At 40.0% G+C, this 22318-nt stretch overlaps 4 protein-coding genes across 7 annotated transcripts; 1 reads left to right on the forward strand and 3 right to left on the reverse strand.

Annotated features, from left to right (window-relative positions):
* Positions 1–27: 27 nt before the first annotated feature.
* On the reverse strand, positions 28–4547 carry LOC118105059 (intraflagellar transport protein 52 homolog). The gene is given in 14 exon segments (XM_047339330.1): positions 28–59; positions 62–180; positions 1512–1542; positions 1545–1602; positions 1723–1807; positions 1894–2048; positions 2136–2204; positions 3131–3214; positions 3318–3444; positions 3543–3614; positions 3761–3836; positions 3943–4072; positions 4228–4315; positions 4429–4547. Coding segments are annotated over 14 exon segments (1245 nt in total).
* Positions 4548–7728: 3181 nt separating this feature from the next.
* LOC118105374 (intraflagellar transport protein 52 homolog) lies at positions 7729–15718 on the reverse strand. 3 transcript variants are annotated; one of them, XM_035153070.2, is made up of 15 exons: positions 15413–15673; positions 15149–15292; positions 14935–15022; positions 14628–14757; positions 14446–14521; positions 14228–14299; positions 14005–14131; positions 13818–13901; positions 13627–13695; positions 11865–12019; positions 11690–11777; positions 11467–11575; positions 10816–10961; positions 10650–10731; positions 7729–8021 (listed from the first exon to the last, which is right to left on the reverse strand). In XM_035153070.2, the coding sequence occupies exons 2-14, from the start codon at positions 15265–15267 to the stop codon at positions 10690–10692; spliced, it is 1305 nt and encodes a 434-aa protein (XP_035008961.1). In that variant the 5' UTR covers positions 15268–15292; positions 15413–15673; the 3' UTR covers positions 7729–8021; positions 10650–10689. The 3 variants fall into 3 exon arrangements, with proteins under 3 accessions (XP_035008961.1, XP_035008962.1, XP_035008960.1); XM_035153071.2 differs by lacking the exon at positions 7729–8021 and having other exon boundaries at positions 10320–10731; positions 15640–15718; XM_035153069.2 differs by lacking the exon at positions 7729–8021 and having other exon boundaries at positions 10320–10731.
* si:ch73-303b9.1 lies at positions 9360–10323 on the forward strand. Its single transcript, XM_035153072.2, has 2 exons — positions 9360–9464; positions 9541–10323. Exons 1-2 carry the CDS (start codon positions 9380–9382, stop codon positions 10029–10031), a joined length of 576 nt encoding a protein of 191 aa, XP_035008963.2. The 5' UTR covers positions 9360–9379; the 3' UTR covers positions 10032–10323.
* A 1375-nt stretch (positions 15719–17093) lies between the features above and the next one.
* On the reverse strand, positions 17094–21929 carry LOC118104941 (serine/arginine-rich splicing factor 6). 2 transcript variants are annotated; one of them, XM_035152255.2, is made up of 6 exons: positions 21715–21929; positions 20457–20599; positions 18963–19081; positions 18524–18726; positions 18333–18410; positions 17094–17982 (listed from the first exon to the last, which is right to left on the reverse strand). In XM_035152255.2, the coding sequence occupies exons 1-6, from the start codon at positions 21819–21821 to the stop codon at positions 17592–17594; spliced, it is 1041 nt and encodes a 346-aa protein (XP_035008146.1). In that variant the 5' UTR covers positions 21822–21929; the 3' UTR covers positions 17094–17591. The 2 variants fall into 2 exon arrangements, with proteins under 2 accessions (XP_035008146.1, XP_035008145.1); XM_035152254.2 differs by having other exon boundaries at positions 20448–20599.
* Positions 21930–22318: the final 389 nt, after the last annotated feature.

Here is a 22318-nt window from a genome sequence, read left to right on the forward strand (position 1 = left end):
ACAACAATCCACTGACACCGGAGCAAATCATGTCTCATTGACGATGTCATGCTCCTGCAAAGGAACTCTCCAACCTGGAGGAAAATGTGTTCCAAGGTGTGCTTGGAATCCCTCTGATCTTGATCTAAGTTTGGAGTCACATCAAGAAGTTTGCGCACAACTCATGATCGTTGACTGTACCTGTGACCAGAAACAGTTAGATTAGAACAGAGTTTAGTCTTACTGTGGCCCTGTTCACACCTGATATGAACATCCGTCCTGACTCCTGAGAGATCGATCACATGTGGACAGTGTTAAGTACATGTGTTCACACCTGACATTAAAATAATAATAATAATAATAATAATAATAACTTTATTTGTATAGCACTTATCTAAACGAGGTTACAAAGTGCTTCACACAAATGTCCATGGCAAAATGAAGAATCGATTGTAATAAAAGATATTCTGTTCAGTCCAATTAAAGAGCCAAATCATAACATAATTAGGTCGAGACCTTTAGTTTGTAGAGAAAACCCAACAGTTCCCACAATGAGCAGGACTTTGGCAACTGTGGAGAGAAAAAACTCCCTCATTAACTGGGAGAAACCTCTGGCAGAACCAGACTCAGCAGGGTTATGGGGGCGCAGAGAAAATGGGGGAGATAGGTGGCATAGAGAGAGTAGAAAAGAGAGAGAGATGGGGGTGGGGGGCGGGAGAGAGAGAGAGAGAGATCAGGAACATCACACTTGAACGTTGTAAAACTGATTGTTGTAATGAAAATAAGATTATTATTTCAGTTTTATTGGAATTTAACTGAAGGAAGTTAAGTGAAATCCATTCCTTAATGGCGGATAGGCACTGTGTTAGGACACTCACACGGCTGACGTTGTCTGGCTTGAAGGACAAGTATATTTGGGTGTCATCGGCATATGAATGGTATGATATCCCATTCAAATGGCTGATGACGTTTCCTAATGGGAGCATGTAGAGTGAAAATAGGATGGGACCAAGAAGGGAACCTTGTGGTACTCCACACAACAGTGGAGCCAAGGATGAGGTGTTATTTCTGATGGAAATGGATATTTGTCTAAGATATGACTTGAACCAACTAAGGGCAGTGCCGGATATGCCGACGCATTGCGTTAGTCTATTGATCAGAATGTTATGATCAATGGTGTCAAATGCGGCACTAAGGTCAAGGAGCAGTAATACCGTGCAATCACCAGCATCGGCAGACATTAGTAAATCATTACTAATTATAGGGGGGGGGGGAGTCTCCGTACTGTGTAGTTTACGGAAGCCTGACTGGAATTTGTCGAAAAAAAGTTATTATTCTCACACATATCTAGCAGTTGGGTCAGAACCACCTTTTCAAGAATTTTGGATATACATTCGAATGCATTCACACCTGCACTCCGTGACACTGACCACTTGTGATCGGATCAGTCAGGATGAATGTTAATACCAGGTGTGAACAGGGCGTGAGTCATCTTCAAACTAACCAGATCATATTTTTTTTCAGTAACAAACTTACACTTATTGGTGAGCTGTGCAAGGCGTTTTCCAGATCAAACAGTTCCAACGTAGGTGGAGGTAGATCACTTACTGCAGGTGGAAAGTCCTAAAAATGAGGCAAGATCCACTTGTGAGTTTACACTGGTGGGGCTTTGATTTGAAAATTACTAGAACTGAATGATAAGCGTGGAAAACACTGGATCACAAATGCAGGAGTGAAACTTACAGCAGGTTTAAGCTCAGGCAGAATCTCAAACTGTGGTGTGATCCGCTGAAGTGGCTCGTCTTTGACACTAAGCTGTTTGTAGGCACTGCAGGGGGAAAACAAATTCGTAGACAGGAAGATAAAGAGCTGTAATGATGGAATAATGATGTCAGGTATAGTTTGCATTCTCACCTGATGACTTGGGGTAAGGTGTCAGTTGAAAAATTTAACAAAGACATGTCAAAGAGAGAGGTGAAGTCCCTGGGGTCTACATCATCCTCTGGTAAACACACTCTGAGCTGCTCTGACAAGAACCCTGTGTCTGGCAACATGGTGTAATCTGTGATCTAGGGGAGAAAAAGGTGAGATGGAGATCAGTTAATTTGAGAGACAATAATAATGACGCCATTCTCCTATCGAGTGTACATCCTCACCTCTGGGTGTTCTGCATCAATCTGATTCAGCTGGATATTGTCAGTCATGAGCCACTGGAGCATGACATCCTAGAATGAAAATAATAACTCTTAAAGGGGACATAGCATGCCCATTTTACCACAAGTTGATATGGTTCCTTGGGGTCTTAATGAAATGTCTGTAACATACTTTGGTCAAAATACCACAAGGATCATATAAAACAGCACCCTTTTTACCCTGTATAAAACAGCCCTCCACAGAGTGACCTGTTTTGAGTGCCTGTTCCTTTAAATGCTAATGAGCCAGCTCCCCCCTCCCCCTCTCCCCCCATGATTTTAAACGATATAAATTACATATTTTATATGATATAAATTATCAAATATGCATCCCATACTTTGTATTCCCCTTCTGTTGTCCTGGAGTTTTAATTTTCCCAATCACATAATTAAATGTCCCCCTCTGCCCATCCACTACAAGCATACAAGCAGACAGACAGAGAGAGAAAGAGAGGGGTGGGGGGGGGGCTATGAAGACCATCATTTACCCCCGAACCCCGACATTCAACGGGTACAACAACAAGCGGAGAAAGCAGAATCGCGGGCTGACCTTATATATACAGTCTATGGGGCTGACCAGCGGAGAAATGCTCGTCCCGTGTGAACAGCCAGGCGGCTGCGCGCTGGAGAACGGCGCTGCGCTGCCTCGCAGCGGCGCTTCCGCGTCCGGTGTAAACCCGGCGTAACGAGTGTGGTGGGCCAAGACCATGTAGGGAGACTTCCAGTGCCTTGTTACGACACAAAACCCAGGAAGCTCAATCGAGTCGCTCAAGCATGACGTTTCTGACTTAGAGGAACCATAACAAAACGTGTTTTTTTCACAGAGTTTTGGGGTTGGTAGACATGCCAGATACCCACATTAACCTGTAGAAGCACTAACAAAGTGGAATTTGCATGCTATGTCCCCTTTAACATCTGATGTGTTCATTAAGAAATCTTTGAACGTGAAATTGACTCACCATGATTTTACTGTTCTCTTCTTTGTCGATGTATTGGTCACTGAACATGTGGCACGAACCCAGCACAACCAGTTTGCCAGCCTCCTTCATAAGATACAAGACATCTTTGAATATCAACTCACAAGTATAAATTCATATCTATTATTTGTGCTGTGAGTGAGTATGAAAGCTACATTGAGCCTCTGACCTTTCCTTGATAGAAGGCCAAGACAGGCCTGTTGAGGGGGAAGCAGTCTGAACCAGTAGAAAGAACTGGCATAGCCGGCTTCATCACATTTAGTGTGGCACCGTATGGGTACACAAATGTCAGAGCCCTACACAAACAAACAGAAACGCTTGTGTTCAAAACCAGCTCCCAAATCCTATCACAAAATTATAAACTCTTTGGAGTGTATATAGACAAATCATTTACTGTGCATTGTTGCCAACATTTTCATCTTCAATGATTCCTGTGACCACTTTGCCAGCAGCCCGACTGATCTCTCTAGACAAGAGAGAAGCAGAAAACTCAGATGCACATCAGCTGGTAGACAATACGATTACATTTTAATAGTCTCTGTAGGTTACAAACAAACAGGGATTGATTGGAATGTGTTTGCATAAGAAAAACAACATGCTGCAGCAGCAAACCTGTTCAATACACCATTGGACACAAGCGCCTCCTTAGGGTGGAAGTATTTGTAATACACATTCCTCACAACAGCATCTGCAGCAGACATGGAGAGAAATAAGAAAATACATGATTCCATAAAATGATAATAAAAACACTTCTGACTGATCTCATCTGTCCTTTCAGTAATCTCCATACGCACCATTGTTGACCAGTATTCCAAACTCCTCCAGGAGAAAGTTGATGTTAGTGTCATATTTGATTTCTCCTCCTTCACCGAGCATGACCAGGACGTTTCCTCCTCCATCCAGGTAGTGCTTCAGCACCTCCAGCTGGAAACACGTGGGGACAGTGTCAAAAACATACTTGTGTGAAAACCCGCTGGCAAGTGTTTCACTTCCGCCTCCCCCCTGAGCCTTTTGTTGAATCACATAAGTTGAAAATCACATCAAATAAACTAAACTGAAATCCTGTCATCATACATCACCTCTGATGCTTTGAACTTCTCTCTCGGACCTGCAGTGATCCACAACTTGACGTCCTTCAGCTTCTTCGCAGACAGCTCGTGTTTCATGCTGTGGAACACATCGTTTATTTTTATGTTAAATTATATTAAATTACTGCATAAGCTCCAGCAAGTATTCAAGCCGAAGCGAGTAGTTTTGTTCCAGCTGAACATTTTACTAACCTCTGAATTTTCCCCTGAGCTTGTAGTTTCCTCTGCATTGATTTATATCCATTATTCATGGTGAAAACTTCTCTTTTAGAAGCGTTAAAGATCACGCGGTTGTGCGATTCGCTCTCCATTTTAAAGAACTAAATCACCAAACCCGACTGGTAAACGTTGAGTTAGAAACAGGTTTCTCTTGAACAAATTATAGCAATATCAGCTCACAACAGGTTGAGTTAGCGCGATTGTTATGATATTATCGAATACTCGAATATTTCTTCTTCTTTGATCGGTGCATTGCAACCAATCCATCTACTACTGTACTTCCCTTTCATTCAGGACGCAACATCAAAGGTAATATAACGATTGTATGTTCTACATCAAAGGACAGGCCACTGTCATGATTTATGAATTGAAAACCTTATTTCCAGTTGTGGTGGTTTCTCTTCTCTTGTGTGGAGCTGAGTGGTGATAAGACAAACAAAGTTTTATTTCCATTAGAGTGAAAGATGACATGGAAGCAAAATAGACCAAAATCTCAAAATTGACCAGTACATGGAAAAATTATGTTTTTTTCTGTAGTGTCCTGCCTTAAACTGCATAATTTTGATTGTAGGCTCCTCATCTAATAACTACTTATTCTACTAGTTTGTTGTTTGCTGATAATCTTTATTAATACATGCTACAGACAGCCCTCCCTCAAATGTTAGAGTAGGGAATTGTAGGTACTGAAACTAAGTCTTTGTCACCATCAGTTACTGTGTGTGTGTGTTATTCTAAATATATACTAGAAACTAATAGGATAGAAAGCATGCACATTGTGGCATAGTTTCCTTTGTTGTTGCCTGCTCTTGTAATAAACCTAGTAAATACTAAAGAAGACCATTGTCTTTGTGAACTGTTGAGTATTTAACAATTGTGAGGATGAGGGTATTAAAATAGTTAAGTAAGTCATAGATATGATCCTATATTTAACCTTTGGTTTTAAAACATTTTTTTTATAAATAATTATGAGAAGTGCCCTATTTATCACTTGAGCCCCTGCCCCCCAAAATGTCTCTGCACGAGAGCAACTACTGCTGTTTGTGATTTATTCAATGAGATATGTACTGGTTTATGAAAGTTTATTAGATAGTTTGTTCGCTCTCGGGGGGTTGGACTCAAAATGAATCAAGAAGTGAGATCCATATGCATGATCTTGGTGTCTATGGATAGGTAAGAACTCAAAGACTTTATTCCCAGTATCAGTTACAGTGTGACTGATACTGTGCCTGAGTAAACTGTGATAACCCAAAGGATAAATTTTAATTTGTTCATACCCTTGCCTTAAATTCTACATAAGATGGTGAATAACTCCATGATAGCAATGATGCACAGAGATCCCACTGTTCATGTAACAATTTATTGACTGTATCCACAGTAGATGGAAACACCACAAAGGATCAAAGTTTTTAGTAACGGTAGGACCAGGCACAGTTATTCTCTCTAGGCTGAATAAGTGTGTTCAGTGTTTTTGTGTTACAAGACAGCAAAGAGAGACACACACAATTTTACTTTCCAATTGCATATAAAGCATTTACAGTTTTATTTACTGTCATTAAGTTGACTTTGGCCCAAATGTTTTCCTTATGGCACAATCTCATAGGCAAGGACTCTTAGTTAAATACACTTACATCCATAAGAATATTTAAAATAGACTTATTTTAAAATAGAAACATTTTTACTCCTTCAACTTCAAAATATTTTTTTTAGTTATGAACTTCTATGGTGTAAAAGCATGAGTGCAAATACTAGACTAATGACAAACAGCTACTGACCTACTACTTTTTAATCAAGTTTTATTCTCTTCAGTTTTTATATGAATTCAGTTGACAATGACTCCATGGACAGCAATATTGATACAGGCTGGCTTATCCACTTAAAATAAAGTCAAATGTACTGATATTGAAGCAAACTGTTATTTATACTTTCCTGGCTAACCAGTAATTTCAAGTGCATCTCCACCAAGGTTACCAAGTACAACTTGAAAAATAAAAAGAAGTGCTGCTTTTGATGACAGATAGACATTCATGTGTATATAATCGTCCATTATTTTTCTATGTTTGAGTAATTTGTGCAAATGCAGATCATAATACCTAATTAAAGCATTAAATTATAGCATTGTCTATTGTAATGACATATTGTGTCAGTGATGATAAATGTTAATAATGGAACCTTAAAAAGGGCTACAGAGCTGCAATAACAGACACAAACAGCAGGTCTTACATGTGTCAAAGATAGCAGTGGGATTGTAGTAAGGACTGGGTTAAATTGACTTTAATATTTAAAACATCTTTGAAGTTCAGAAGGCACAAATATTAATTGGCTAATGATACATTAGTAACTCGGGCCGAGACTGTACTGTGGATCGGAAAGTACAGCTGACTTAGTATTTGTTATATAAAACACTATAAGCTAACACACCTTAAAATTGTCTATACCACGAGACCTAAAGCTGCTAGACTAAAGACAAGTGAAGGAAAGACATTTTCTACTAATTTTGCTGATGAATGGAAATTAACAATACATTCAAAAAACTATCTGATTTGCATATCTGCAGAAAAAGACCAGATACTGAATCAGATAAAGATATGCACAATAGGCTACATAAATATACATATGGAAATACCGGACTGTACAGATGGTAATGCAGTCCACTTATCACTTGTTGCACATTGTTACAGTGCAAAGTAATAATGATGTCCTCAAAAGGTTTTTGACAGAAGGACATGTGATATAGCCTCCACGTATCCAACAGTAATATCACTTAATTTTTGAATGCAGCTCAAAAAACACAATTACTAAGCAATATGAGGAACCAAAACTTAAGAGAAAAAAAGAACATCTTTCCTTGTTCTCCTTGATCTTTAGGGAAACCAAGGGTGGGTATCAAAAAACGCTCATCTACATTATGTGCTGACTAGTCAATTTCTTTTTCCATAGAGACTGGTTTTCTTTGGCTTTGAAAAAACATTTATATGTTATTTGTTCTGTAACGCTGTTAGGAGTCTCAAGTTTGGCACAGGCACATCATTAAATAAATGATCATTAGACAAAAATAAGAGAATTAACATGGCATGGACCAATAAAATGCTGAAGTGAACTCACTGACAACTTAATGTGAACAACAACTGGGTCAGTGTTACACATTCAAAGTAGGTGGTATGTTGACTGTGTAAACTCCAGGCAACACAGATGTGCAAATAAAATGTTGTTTCTGTGTAGGAATACCCTTTATGCATGAGAACTAAATACAAGAGAAAGCTTGTAGACACAAAGTGCATATCTGAACCCCCTCACTTTATTTGTTTTAAGGGAAGACAAAAAGTCGTGCAATATGTTGTATAGAACAGACAGCAGATTGACTTGAACAGCAGAGATATATGAAAAAACTACAGCTTGAAATACGTCTATAAGTGTGAAGGGAAGGTCCAAATTCTTGGTCCCATCACCGGTGTAGATGTATCCGTGCTGTGGCATCATTGGCACGTGGTAGAGGGTCGGGCCGAGCCACAACAGGCTGCGAAGCACGCACACTTTGCTGCCACATTCAAACTGGAGACTCCATGTTCCTGCAGACAAGGGCAGAAAGCTTGTAAGTAGTTGCAAAGTCGTGTTCCCTGACTGTAAAGTAGAAGACTGGAGTAATATTTGGAAATCACTCCAAGACAGATATGCTGTTCACATGCCAGGGGCAGCCAAGGGATACTTCAATAAATCAACGCTTTGTGCTTTATGATATCTACAGTCCAACCTGTTTCTGAAGATGTTTGGGTGTGACCACAAACCAAAGACCCAGGGCATAGAGAACTTGAACTGTGTATTTAACCGTGTTAATATAAAAAAACATTTGAAGGATTCCTTTACACAAAAGGGAGATGATTCAGAGAAATAAGACAATAGTCTACCCCTTGTTCTGGACACAGTGGTTGTGGAAAAGAGGTGGAGCACAGCCCAGGGGTCGCAGAAGTAAACATCTGTCTTTTGGTGGAGATGCATTATACTACATTTCCCATTTAAAAAACAAAAGTGTTTCTCCTGTTCAGCGAACGCATGAGAAATGCTGTTCAAACGACTGCAGAGTGTGGCAGTGAGGCAGCTGTGTAGTGTCTGCTACAGTGACGACACTGTTAACGTCAATATCAACTCAAAGAACACACACAAACATATACACACGAGGAAGCTCTGTGAAATCAAACACCTGTTGCACGTTTAGTCTTGAACGCTAATACACTTGAACCTGCAGGACGTCACTTAATCTGCATCATATCCAGCCAAGAAACCAACCTCACAGGCTGGCTTGACAAAAGCTGCTTTATACATGCACTGAACTATAAAGATCTTCAGGAGAAGGTGTATGTGTGAATGCAAATGACATAAGAAGAGGCTCCAGAGTTTCTGCAGACTTTCTGTAGAGTATAGAGTCCACAGAAAGTCTGGAGAAGCCGATATGAGCACAGCAGGAGACCCCCTGCTGGATTCACCATGAGGGGGTTGATGACGCTTCCAACACACGACAAGCAATCATTCTGACAGTTAATCACTTAAATCAAGTATCAAAAGATTTACTGGTTTTAATCTCTCAAATCAGCTATTCCCTTTGTTATATTATTATAAATTGAAAATGTTTGTACAAAGTGAGCAGTTTAAAGACTTATAAAATGATCAAATTAAAAAGGTTATAAATACAATTTCATACAATAAATTAATATTAGTTAGGGACCTAATTTAGTTTGTTTTGTTTCCTTAAACAAATTCTTAATTTGAATATTTTTTACACAAACTAAATAAATTAGAATGAAAATATGAAAAACGTAAAACAAACATCTAAAACATGTCCGAGCCTGATCTGCCTATGACTTGAGGCTTGGATTCCCCCCCGCCTCCTTCAGACTGATGACCTGTTCATTCTCCAGCTGAGTCAATTAACATGCAGCCTCAGATAAAACCCACCTGGACCTCAGCTGACACTCACAGGGCCAGGGAAACAATGGAGAAAGCTATCGTCATTACAGGTAAGAAAATTGGTTTTATTCTGCAGATAGATTCATTTTAATCTGATCAGATGATGTGTGACATTTGACTTCCTAGATATGAAAAGCTTCGAGTGTTCATCTCCATCGGAGCTTGACAGGAAGTTCTTTGGTGAACAGAGTTTGATGTCGTCTTTGTCGCTGGAGCAGCTGTCCACGTCAAGGGCATCAAATGAAACGTTAGCTGATGGATCTGACCCCAGGCTGTCGAGCCTGGCTTTTCTCTGCCTGTCATCAGACCCCATTTCTCCCACTGTCACAATTGCAGTGAACAACCTGAATACTCAAGAGAAGGACAACTGTCACCTGGCCGTTCCTTTACAGGGAAAGTCCTCCACTCCCTACGTGCTCCTTCAGAAGCGACAAAAAGCTGCTTTGTTTGACCAGTCGTTCAGTGATCTCGCTGCCTCTCAAATGTCATGGGATGTGTCTCTGATTAAATCAGAGAGCAACAGCCCAAAACCTTGCATTGAGTCCAGCACTCTGGAGTCAACATGGAGTCCGAAACCTCCGTCTACACAACCTTCGCTGGCTGAAGTTTCCCCCTGATTACGTCCACCCTAACACACGGAAAATTGGGATGTTTGAAAGTAAAGATTGTTGTCTCTGGCTGTACCTTGTCTTCCTCTGCACCCACCATGGAGCCAAGATGACGCAGTGTGAATCTTAAACGTACTGGACGATATAAAGGTACAATGTTCAACAACAGTTGTTAAAGATTCCTCATTGTATGCGTTGGCAACATCAATTCATCTTGTTTTATCACACGATCCATGTGGAGCTGTCTGTCTACAACAATGTTTTTAAAGATTTGAATATTTAAATAAAAGTGACAACTTTATTTGCTTTAGTTTATTTTAACAATTTTTTTTTTTACATGATTGCATACAAAAGGGATATAAAGATTACTAACTATATACACAGTTGGTAAACGCAACAGTACCATGTTGTTGAAGTGCAAGTCCATGATCATGTGAATTTTCTTGGTCTCTGTAAGAATCAGCTTGGTCATGGAACAGGTGCATCTCAAAATTAAAAAGTCCAAAGTGAAACTTAATAAATATGTGAAATATATCAAGTGTTTTTTTTTTTTTCCTATATGAAAGTTTCACTCTTTGACTTAAATTACAGTCATGGTATTCAGATTTTTTTTTTTTTGAGCTGCACCTGTATATTGAAAAGGCTTGAAGATGTTGCTTGAATCGATTCACACTGGAGTGAATCGTGCCTCTGTGTCGACGTCATGCTCCTGCAAAAGGGAAGTGAACTTTTAGAAGTCCTTCAAGACAGAAATAAAGTTGCTTGTAGGACATTTAAAAGTTCTCTCTCTCACCTGATTGAGTTTCCTAAACTCTACAACCTGAAAGAAAATGTGTTCCAAGATGTGCTTGGCATCCCTCTGCTCTTTATCCAACTTTGGAGTCACACCCAGAATTTCCCCACATTTACGCACATAGAACTCCAGATCGTCGTCTGTACCTGTGACCAGAACCAGTTCGATTAGAACAGATAATCTTTCTGTGGCCCTGTTCACACCTGGTATTAACATCCGTCCTGAGATATTGATCAAAAGTTTACAGTGTTAAGTACAGTTTGTTCATACCTGATATTAAAATGCTCTATACGCAAATAATTAGGGACATTTGTGTTCGAAGACCAACTTATTTTTACCGTCTTACTATATAGCTGTGCCTGATGATGACGTTTGTGTTGGCCAGTCTGAAGAAAGATTTTACTTTTATTTTATTTTTTTTATCATGTGGTGGCTAATGATATTGTTACAACAAACACATCATCGTAGAAAAGTAAAAACATGTCTACATAGTAGGTGGTCCCACGATTCATTGACACATCTGGGTACATTTGTACCTGCACTGCTGACCACTTGTGATCAGTCAGGATGAATGTTAATACCAGGTCTGAACAGGGCGTAAATCATTTTCAACTGACCAGATAATTAGATCGTTTTCAGAAACAAACTCACATTTATTGGTGAGCTGTGCTAGCCGCACTTTCTCAGAAGAGAACGTTTCATCCAGATCAAACAAGTCCAACATGGGTGGAGGTAGATCACTCAGGGCAGGTGGAAAGACCTAAAAACGAGGCAAGATCCACTTGTGGGTTTAGACTGGTGGGGCTTTGATTTGCAGATGACTGGAGATGAAGTGTGTTAAACACTGGAACACAAATGCAGGGTTGAAACTTACAGCAGGTTGAAGCTGAGGCAGTGGAGTCTCAAACTGTGGTGTGATCAGCTGAAGTGGCTCGTCTTTCACATTAAGCTGTTTGTAGGCACTGTGTAAAAATTTTATTTTTTTTCTTAGACAGGAAGATGAGCTGTAATGATGGATTAATGTTGTCAAGTATCGTTTGCATTCTCACCTGATGACTTGGGGTAAGGTGTCAGTTGACAAATTGAACAACGACATGTCAAAGAGAGAGGTGAAGTCCCTGGGGTTTTCATCACCCTCTTGTAAACACACTCTGAGCTGCTCTGACAAGCACCCTGTGTCTGGCAACATGGTGTAATCTGTGATCTAAGGGAGAAAAGGGTGAGCTGGAGATCAGGGGCCTGTACTACCAAGGTGATATTACTCACTCTGATCTAACTCGGGGTTAACAAACCCTGGTTCAATGACACAGTGTTAAAGAATACAACGAAGCTGGTTCAGATGTTGGTCTGTTGAATCCGTTTTAACTTATGTGAGTATGCGTGTCTGTGTGCATAAAGGGGGTTTGGCCGCACAAACCCGTGTAGTGCATTTCATGAGTGCACTTTGATGCTGAGCAGATGAATGAATCTAAAATTCTCCCTAAAGTACTTGGTCATTATATTGTCTGTATGATGTTTTTAATTGATTCTAACAAAAGTTTTAGCTACAACCACAATGTAAAGTGATCTGTATAAACAATTATCATCATTACAGTTTTTCTAAATAAAGTCAAAATTGATGGAACTGGATCCACTTGATCTTCCTCATCACCTTCAGTACAGCAGAAGTTCTCTCTTATTAATGTGTCAACACTTGTTCATTGGGTTCACACATTTACACACACCTCATACAAAGGCCCTAATGATTTAAAAGCGCTAAACAAAAGGAAAATATCTAAGTTGCACATTGTATAATGCATGATTCCTTCTATATGAATCTAATGCACCTGTGTGAAGCTCCTTATTCAGTTATCAGTCCTAATTCACACATAGAAAGTGTCACCTCTGTGTTAATCTTCGCAAAAACATGGATCAAAGAGGTCAAAGGTCATAAATTTAACAAAAAATGTACAAAATGCACTCGGGCAGAAAGAAACCGTCCACATGTGTCTTGTCTAAATGTTGACTGTAGGTCTGACATGTCAAAGACAGTTCATGGACAAACTTTATTTGAAAATGTCTCTTTCAACAGAGCATCTGAAAACAGGTTTAAAAATAGTGTTGATGCAGATGCAGCAGGGTTATATCTCTGTTTCTTTTGCTCAATTCGTTCTCATGGCATCTATCCGATAGAAAATTGTGTTCTGTGTGTAGGTGTGCTTACTACAAATATTTGTTATAATGGTATTTTTTTGTGTAGATGACCTGCGATTGCATGAAAAACATTCATGATCATCAGAACACTTGACATGCATCCAGCAGCTTAGTGAAAGTAAGTACTACCTGTGAACTGCACAGATATAGTAATATTGATCATGTGGATGTTGGACAGTCAGGACATTACTCCGATGAGTGGCATTAGAGACGTCTGGTCCTAGAAGTCAACAAACTGAATTCCCTCAAATAATAATCTATGTTATGAGACCAGTGGATTCTGATCATCGTTTAATAGCCTCTCCTGCAGATCAAGCTTCTCATAATCATATGATACCGACTGGGTTTTAAGATTGTGTGAGGAGGGCGCTGCTTTTACAGGGCAACACTGAGTCGACCTTGGACAAAAACAGCTCAGCGCGGTTTTAAGTTGCAGCATACTTTTGGTCAAACCTAACCTTCTGTAGTACCAGTTAACCATGAAGTTACTCATGATGCCACAAAGTTTTCCTTGAACTTACACTGATAAGCCAGTTACCTCGCTTTGTAGTACAGGCCCCAGCTAATTTGAAAGACAATAATAATGACGCCATTCTCCTATCGAGTGTACATCCTCACCTCTGGGTCTTCTGCATCAATCTGATTCAGCTGGATATTGTCAGTCATGAGCCACTGGAGCATGACATCCTAGAATGAAAATAATAACTGTTTGTGCACAAAAACAGACTCACAGTCCACAGGAGAGCAGAAAACAACTCTTAACATCTGATGTGTTCATTAAGAAATCTTTGAACGTCGAATGGACTCACCATGATTTTACTGTTCTCTTCTTTGTCGATGTATTGATCACTGAACATGTGGCACGAACCCAGCACAACCAGTTTGCCAGCCTCCTTCATAAGATACAAGACATCTTTGAATATCACCTCACATGTATAAATTCATAACTATTATATGTGCTCTGAGTGAGTATGAAAGCTACATTGAGCCTCTGACCTTTCCTTGATAGAAGGCCAAGACGGGCCTGTTGAGGGGGAAGCAGACTGATCCAGTAGAAAGAACTGGCATGGCCGGCTTTATCACACTCAGTGTGGCTCCGTACGGGTACACAAATGTCAGAGCCCTACACAAACAAACAGAAACGCTTGTGTTCAAAACCAGCTCACAAATCTTAATACGAAATGGTACAGGCTATGTAGTTTATAGACAAATCATTTACTGTGCATTGTTGCCAACATTTTCATCTTCAATGATTCCTGTGACCACTTTGCCAGCAGCCCGACTGATCTCTCTAGACAAGAGAGAAGCAGAAAACTCAGATGCACATCAGCTGGTAGACAATACGATTACATTTTAACAGGCTCTGTTGGTTACAAACAAACAGGGATTGATTGGAATATGTTTGCATAAGAAAAACAACATGCTGCAGCAGCAAACCTGTTCAATACACCATTGGACACAAGCGCCTCCTTAGGGTGGAAGTATTTGTAATACACATTCCTCACAACAGCATCTGCAGCAGACATGGAGAGAAATAAGAAAATACATGATTCCATAAAATGATAATAAAAACACTTCTGACTGATCTCATCTGTCCTTTCAGTAATCTCCATACGCACCATTGTTGACCAGTATTCCAAACTCCTCCAGGAGAAAGTTGATGTTAGTGTCATATTTGATTTCTCCTCCTTCACCGAGCATGACCAGGACGTTTCCTCCTCCATCCAGGTAGTGCTTCAGCACCTCCAGCTGGAAACACGTGGGGACAGTGTCAAAAACATACTTGTGTGAAAACCCGCTGGCAAGTGTTTCACTTCCGCCTCCCCCCTGAGCCTTTTGTTGAATCACATAAGTTGAAAATCACATCAAATAAACTGATACAACTAATAAACTACTGAAATAAGACATCCTGTCATCCTTCATCACCTCTGATGCTGTGAACTTCTCTCTCGGACCTGCAGAGATCCACAACTTGACGCCATGTAGCCTCTCCATAGACAGCTCATCTTTCATGCTGTGGAACACATCGTTTATTTCTATCTTTTGTTTTCCACAGACGCTTCAGACGCTGTTCGATCCTGAAGCACGTAGACAAACACAGCAGACAGAGGTTAGTGTTCCAGCTCCACGCTTTACTCACCTCTGGATTTTCCACTGGGCTCGTAGTCTCTTCTGCATGGATTTGTATCCATTGTTGGCGGTGAACACTTCTCTTTTAGAAGCGTTGAAGACTACGCAGTTGTGCGTTTCCCTCTCCATCTTTTATTATGTTTAGTCCATACACCTAGAAACAGGTTTAACTCCAAGTTAGAGCTCACATACGAGCTGCGGACTCCGCTTAACACATTAAACATTTATCAGCTAGCTATGGGTTGAGTTAGCACGAATATTAAAATAAACCAACCCTTTATGAAGAAGCGTCCACCGTGGTGGGCTCAAATGGTGTTAGCAAACCTAGCTACGATGCTAGTAGCGTTAGCAGTGTAGCTACTAGCTTGACGTCGTTACCTTCAACGAAACTTAAACGTTGAGTCTTTTCTGTTTATTTGTTTATAGACAGTGAAGGTAACTACGCGATTACAACATCCACCAACACCTGCGACACTGCGTTACATTTTACTAACGAGTTACCTCAAAGGCTCCATGAGAAGTGGTGCATTATGGGGCAGAATGGTAACCAGAGACGCTAGTCGCTTAGCAACCAGGAAGCGCAGCGGAGTGGCAGGATAAACTCTCCTCACTCCTTTTACCCCAATCTCATTGTATTCATCAGTGAATTAAACTGTTACACACACACTGCACAGATTCTCCATGAGTTCATAGAGTTTCAAAAGAGCCTGCTTGGAGAGAAAATGGCTGGGAAACCATAGAATTCAAAATATAAAGATTCTATAACACAGCAAAAAAATACAGAGATAAAAAACTGTTGTGTTGTGTCGCAAACCCAGAGTCAATCAGGCCTGAGCTTTCTGGGATTACCCCATAATTAACCTTTACTTAGAAGAGATGAGGAATATATAGAGGACATATCGAGGATATATCTCCCGCTGACATCTGAGGCCATATACTTGGGAAACCAGACATAAGACCTACTAGCATTAGGGACAAATACATGTTCAGGGTAATGCTGATAGCAAGTGAAAAAAGCTACAACCAACAGACGACTGGGTAGATGTACTTAAATAAAATCTGGGACAACTGGATAAGATATATGTTGACAACTACAGAGTTTGTATAGAGTCCACACAACATAGAACTCATCGGCTCAGATGTTTTTTTGTTATGAAGATAACGTTCTACAATCGGAAGTAAAAAGTACATCACCCGGAGGTGCGTTATCTGGCTACAGGTACAGATCTATAAAAATATATGAAGTGTTTATTTTCATGTGACATGCGCAGGGGTATATGTGTATGATGGAGTAAATGTGTAAGTGCAAGAAATTATATAAGAGTATGAAGATGAGGAAGTTGTGCATATGTATTGTGTATGTTAGAATGTAAAGGGAATGCATGATGGACGTTAGATGGATAATTTACTCTAATATAAGCCTTTAAATTGCTATATAAATAAAACAAAAGCTTCAGGGTTTAACCAACAGAAAGGTTTAAACAGGTATACTTACTTTTTTCTATATGTTTAGTAATAAAACAAGATGATTTAAAAACAACTACTCCTCTAATGCTTTATTACTTTTATATTACTTTGATATCAAACTTGAGATTTCCCAGGTAAGGAATGAACATCAATGCTACATGATTATTTATATGTTTGCGAGTCCAGTGAAGTGGTAGATTTATAAGTTGACAAAGCAACTATTATTAACCTCTTGTTAAAAAAAGAAAAATATTAACTCATGTCTTATTCGATGTAGGGCTAATGGCCATTATATCAGAAATATGTCTCATACACTTAGATTCTTGTACTTGTTTGCTACCATCATGAATGGCCATGGACAACTTATCCCCTGACAGAATTAGATAACAATTCTCTTGTCTGGGGGGGATGCATATAAACAGAAATCACAATATTGTTGTGATCTATACATTGGCAAACAATGTTCATGAAATAAATCGAGGCATTTATTTAAATGCTATATTTTATTCCAATATGACAGAGCTAAATGTTGTAGATGGCTTCCAAATATAACTCACACAGGAAGAGGATCAGGGATATTAAAAGGCAAACAGGTAAAAACAATTATCACAGAACATGCAAATTGTGAATATTTGTTAGAAGGTTTACATCTTTCTATTTGGACGTGGTACATATTGTATATGTTATCAAAATATGAAGTAACATCTGCCCCTGTTGTCTGCTGCTGGACTCAAAAAGTACATTTAGACTTAATTAAAACAAGCGAAATACAACAACCTCTGATCACCATTTCACAGGAAAACATAACAAATCAGGAAAATATATAGATAAAACGAGTTCCCAATTTGTTCCAAAAGGTACAAATCATTTTTGACCTGCAAACATCTCAAAGCACATCAGATACAGGCCTGGGATGTGTACTACCACTAAACTTTGTTCAATACACTGTAACAGAAGTTGTCAGGTCTTGGGAGGCGGACCCAGGATCAAGAACGAGACCTAGAGCGGGACACTGAGCGCTTTGCTGGGGACTTGGAGAGCTGACGGAAGTTGCCAAGAGGAGATTTAGAGGTGCGTTTTTCATTCCTGCTCTGTGAGTGGGAACTTGAGCGGCTTCGAGACCTCTTGCTGGAAGATTTCTCCTTGGAGCGACTTCGGGACTCCCGTTCCACTTTAGCTTTGGATCTGCTCTTGGAGCGTGACTTGCGCGTGTCTGAGCGAGAGCGGGACTTTTTGCTGTTGTAGGGACTGCGTGATTTGCGGGTGCGTGAACGAGACTTCTCTGGGGATTTAGAGTGGCTGGACTTTCTCTTTGATCTTGAGTGAGACTTCCGTCCTGACCTGGAGTGAGACCTGCGCTTGCCGCGAGACTGAGATCTGCAAAAGAGAAAGATAATTTAACAACGTTTAAGTTATGTGACTTTTAAAAATATACAGTATATATATAAAATAAAAAAACATTACTTCCCCAGTTTCTAGACCTTATTTCACGACTGCTCAGTATAATTCCCAGTCACAGAAGCTAGGTATAATCACTTTCAACTAGACTCTTTAACTAAGGCGACCTCCATGAAAACGATAACGATCTCTTTCCACATGAGCATTTTGGCTCCTATATGCTAGTCACATGAACGCCTTCACATCTTTTCCTCCGCAGAAATTAATTTGAACACCTTTAGCATTTTCAAAATTTTACAGCCAGCATAGGAGCCAAGTACTTGACTTACCGTGAGCGAGACCTTGAATGGCTGCGAGAACTCCTGCTTCTTCGGCTGCGGCTGCGAGAGCGCCGCCTGCTGCGAGATCTGTGGGTTCAACATGACAACCTTGAATATAAACAGTAAGGGAAAAAAACAAAGACAACAAATGCACACAAAAGATTCATGAGGCATGTTTTCTGACTTTGGGCTTCACCTACCTGGATCTGCTGCCAGAATATGAGCGCTTGCGCCGAGGTTTGTCTTCCACCAGACGAATCTTCCTCCCGTTAACATCAGTACCATCTAGCTTTTCTATAGCTCGCTTCATTTCTGAACGGGACCGGTACTCAATGATGCCCTCATTGGCGCGGCCTTTATGTGCATCAGCATAGGTCACTTCACCTGCTTGCCGCATAAAATCCTACGAAGAAACAAAAAATGACTATGAGGTTTACGTACAGATTTAGTTGTTCCAGACACACTGTCTAGAACAATGGAAGTGCTTATTTGTCTTGGCTTTGTATTCAAGATCAGTGTCATGCTACAGTCAGTTGTATATAGAGACTAGCTCCCACATTTTTACTCAGAGCAAAAAGTCAAAACTGTTAACAACTGGTTGGGAGTCCGTACGCTGTTTACCTTTGGATTATCTCTCACCTTGAGGTCCTGCCAGCTGCATCTACTGGACAGGTTCTCCACAATGAGGCGGTGTTCAGTGCGCACAGGTGGCCCATACTTGTCCCTGCCAGTGCGATTCCAGCTACTGTGGCCGCCACCTTTAAAGACGACAGGAAGATAAAAATGTTCCACTAATTTGTGGAAAGGTGAGGACTCCGAAATGGCATAAACTATACAAGAAACCACCACTACAGTCTGGTCTTGGTAACCTAGAATATGTACTGGGCCCAAGCTTCCTAACTATTTCTCTTAATAGACTGCTAAGTAGCTATCAGACTTCAGAAACAGGATAATTAAAGATAAACAATGGTTTTTCATCCTCATCCTCTGGACCCAGTGATCTGACGGCTTTGGGTACAGCAGTTAGGGATTACTGAAATTTAATGAGAAACAGCATTTTATTCTAAACTTATGTGTATGAATGGTTTCTTTGAAGCACCATAGTAAATCCTGTGACCACAGCTGTAAAGGAAAGACTATAGATCAACTTTAAATAATATAGGATCCAGAAAACAAAGATGTTGAGTTGTGTGGTTAAAGATAAATATATATATAAATATATTTTGTTTCCTCACCCAAAGTTATAGGTCTAAAATTCTTTAATTCTCTTGGCTTTCAACATTTAGGTCTAAAATTCTTTAATTCTCTTTGCTTTCAACATTTTCATTGCATTTCTTCTTTGCAGTTGAACAGCCAGAAAATATCTCCCAACGATAAAGCTAGAGTTTGTTTTACTGAACAATACAATATTCCTTACTTTGCTCACAACACATTTGTAAAATTATAACACAAAGATGACGCCTACCAAAAACTCTGTTTTATTAGAGTATTTGGGAGCCCAATCGATGGCTGACACGTGTGCTGGCTTGGTCCTCTGCAATATGTCTTGCAAGAGTAAAACCAACAGGATTCCTCACCATCACCCTGGTCTATTGGAAAAGGATGCTGTCGTCGTGGCTTCCGGTTATGTCAACCAATGGTCAAATGGCAAAGGTCACACACACATTGTAAGGGGAAAGCCCAGGCCAAACAGGTCAGTCATCTTTACCCTCATTGGACTCGGACTCAGCCCGCAGTGGACTCTTTCAAATTGAGACATCAAGCACTTTGTTAATGTTGACTTCAAACTGAATACATTGTTGCTTCACAAGTCGTACCTTTTCTTTAATAACTGTTACTCATGGGATTTTAACACATATTTTTCACTGTAATAAGTCTTTATTTCTACCTGCTGTCGGGCACTGTGTCAGCTCCATTAGATGGCAGTGGATATAAGCCTTTTCTAAAATACAAACTACCAAATACTAAAAACTGAGTTATAATTACCAAGGTGTGAATACATGTCACATGAGTACCGACAGCTTAATTTAAATTATTGTATTTGTTACACGGGCAGTCAGCCTAAAGTTATGATATTAAACAAAGACTGATTAAAACCCCAAATTTGCATATAGTTAGACGCACTGAACTTACTGCGTCCCCCAAAGCCGGATCCGTCTCTCCTCGGTCCTCGGGCATGCTCGATGACAACTCGCTCCCCACACAGCTCTTTTCCATTCAGTTCATACACAGCATCGTCAGCATCCCGCATGTCCTCAAACTCCACAAAGCCATACCTGTGTGGGATCAATGTGCAGCAGTCAATGCAGGTACTGGTCATTACTTTCATCATGGGTTAATCTATGCATTAATACAAATGAATATTCAATTCAAGTGTCGGAAAAAGGGATAAAAAGATAAGCCAAATCATGAAAACCATGAGTCGTCACTAACTAGCAAATAAACAAAGTTTTAACTTCTAAGTCAATATTAGCGATGATTAAAATAAAAAGGGGGTTTCTCATGATTACCTGCTACCATCAATTGTGGTGTCCCTCAAGGTTCTAGTTTGGTCCACTTTTATTTTCTGTTTACATTTTTCTTAAACATAGTATTTCTGGAAACGCCCAGACCTCTGCGCGTCCTCATATTAAATGTTTTTAACTATTTGGATGACTTCAAATCCTGAATGTTAAGGAATGTCTCTCAACTGAGGGAAAACAAAACTGAAGCTATTTTAATTTGTTCCACTACCTTTGTCACAAGCTTGTATAATACTCTTGGCCCCTATCCAACATCTCACATTCTGTAGAGAAAAATCTCGGGGTCCTCCAAAACTGTTTTCTTAAATTTGATACATACTGACTAACTTACTACTACGACTAATACTAATGTTGTTACATCGAGATTTCATGCTAGTGACGTGGGCCTACGCGACACACTGCCCGGCTCACCGGCTACATGGGACATTTAACTGCGCCACGATTTAGCCCGAGAAGATTCTCGTGTTTTTGGGTCTCGCATCATAATTGAAAAAAAATACTTATGATTAGAAATGTGCACAAATAGCTTATCACATTAATTTTTTTAGCAAATATGCTCATTAGAAACCAGAGGGACTCTCTGAACAACGACAGAGAGCCTAACGTTAGCTACCGTCCACAGTTAGACACATGCAGCTGAGATAACGGTAATGTTGGCTTATAAACAATAGCGGCCTGTTCTGGTAAACCTTGATTGACTTTAAACATAATAAAATAAAATGACTCGGGTTTATGTCTTTATTATGCCCCCCCCACCCAAACATCAGTCTGATTATTGCTGTAAATACTGAACAATTGCGCCCCGTCCGTCTCGAGTGGACCATGAGCGTTAGCTAACCAGGCTGTTAAACATGACGAGGTGGTCTTACCCATTTTTCAAGTCGATCTCCAATAGTTTACCATAACCGCTGAAAAACCTTTGAATGTCCTTCTCTCGAACATGGTAGCTGAGCTTGCCGACATAGACCCGCGGCATCTCCGGTCAAATGTAAGAGGTAATTCCACAAGTTAGAAAACAACTAAGTGTTAGTGTTGGGCCGCAGTCAGGCCGAGCAGAGGACGCACAGAGGTCTGGCCGTTTCCGGCAGCATACTACAAAATAAAAGCCTGGCGTCCAAAAGAAGGAAAATTAAGTAAATTGCATTACACAGTGTATCTAACATCCCCCTTTACCTGCATGTTGTTCTCGCGCTGTTATTTTATCTGCATCTGTAGAAGAGGAATCTACAGGAATCCAAATGTTCCTGGATAACATTGAGAACACAGCCTTTAATCTAGTCAATCACTTTGACAAACAAATAAACAAAAAATAACCCCAAATAAATGAGGTAGTAGATTTTAAGACACGTTTGCAGGTGGACAAATCTGTACATCTTCATTCCATCATGCTCCACAATCACGTCACTTCGTATCATCTGTTTGAGAATCAGTCTGTCCGTCTTCCTGGTCGTCCTGCCTCAGGTCATTACTTTT

The sequence above is a fragment of the Hippoglossus stenolepis genome, chromosome 3, assembly GCF_022539355.2.
Source record: "Hippoglossus stenolepis isolate QCI-W04-F060 chromosome 3, HSTE1.2, whole genome shotgun sequence".
NCBI classification, from domain to species: Eukaryota; Metazoa; Chordata; class Actinopteri; order Pleuronectiformes; family Pleuronectidae; genus Hippoglossus; species Hippoglossus stenolepis.

Bases quoted from the DNA above. Each gene is read 5' to 3' on its own strand.
- LOC118104941 (XM_035152254.2), bottom strand. From the start codon at position 21,821: ATGCCGCGGGTCTATGTCGGCAAGCTCAGCTACCATGTTCGAGAGAAG. The intron at 19,082-20,447 runs GTGCGTCTAACT...TCGTCTTTAAAG, and splicing joins TGGGGGACGCAGTAAGTTCA to GTGGCGGCCACAGTAGCTGG. The intron at 17,983-18,332 runs GTAAGTCAAGTA...TCTCTTTTGCAG, and splicing joins CATTCAAGGTCTCGCTCACG to ATCTCAGTCTCGCGGCAAGC.
- LOC118105374 (XM_035153070.2), bottom strand. From the start codon at position 15,267: ATGGAGAGGGAAACGCACAACTGCGTAGTCTTCAACGCTTCTAAAAGA. The intron at 14,758-14,934 runs GTGATGAAGGAT...ACGTGTTTCCAG, and splicing joins AGAAGTTCACAGCATCAGAG to CTGGAGGTGCTGAAGCACTA. The intron at 11,576-11,689 runs GTAAGTTTCAAC...CCTCGTTTTTAG, and splicing joins TGCCTCAGCTTCAACCTGCT to GTCTTTCCACCTGCCCTGAG.
- si:ch73-303b9.1 (XM_035153072.2), top strand. From the start codon at position 9,380: ATGCAGCCTCAGATAAAACCCACCTGGACCTCAGCTGACACTCACAGG. The intron at 9,465-9,540 runs GTAAGAAAATTG...TTGACTTCCTAG, and splicing joins GAAAGCTATCGTCATTACAG to ATATGAAAAGCTTCGAGTGT.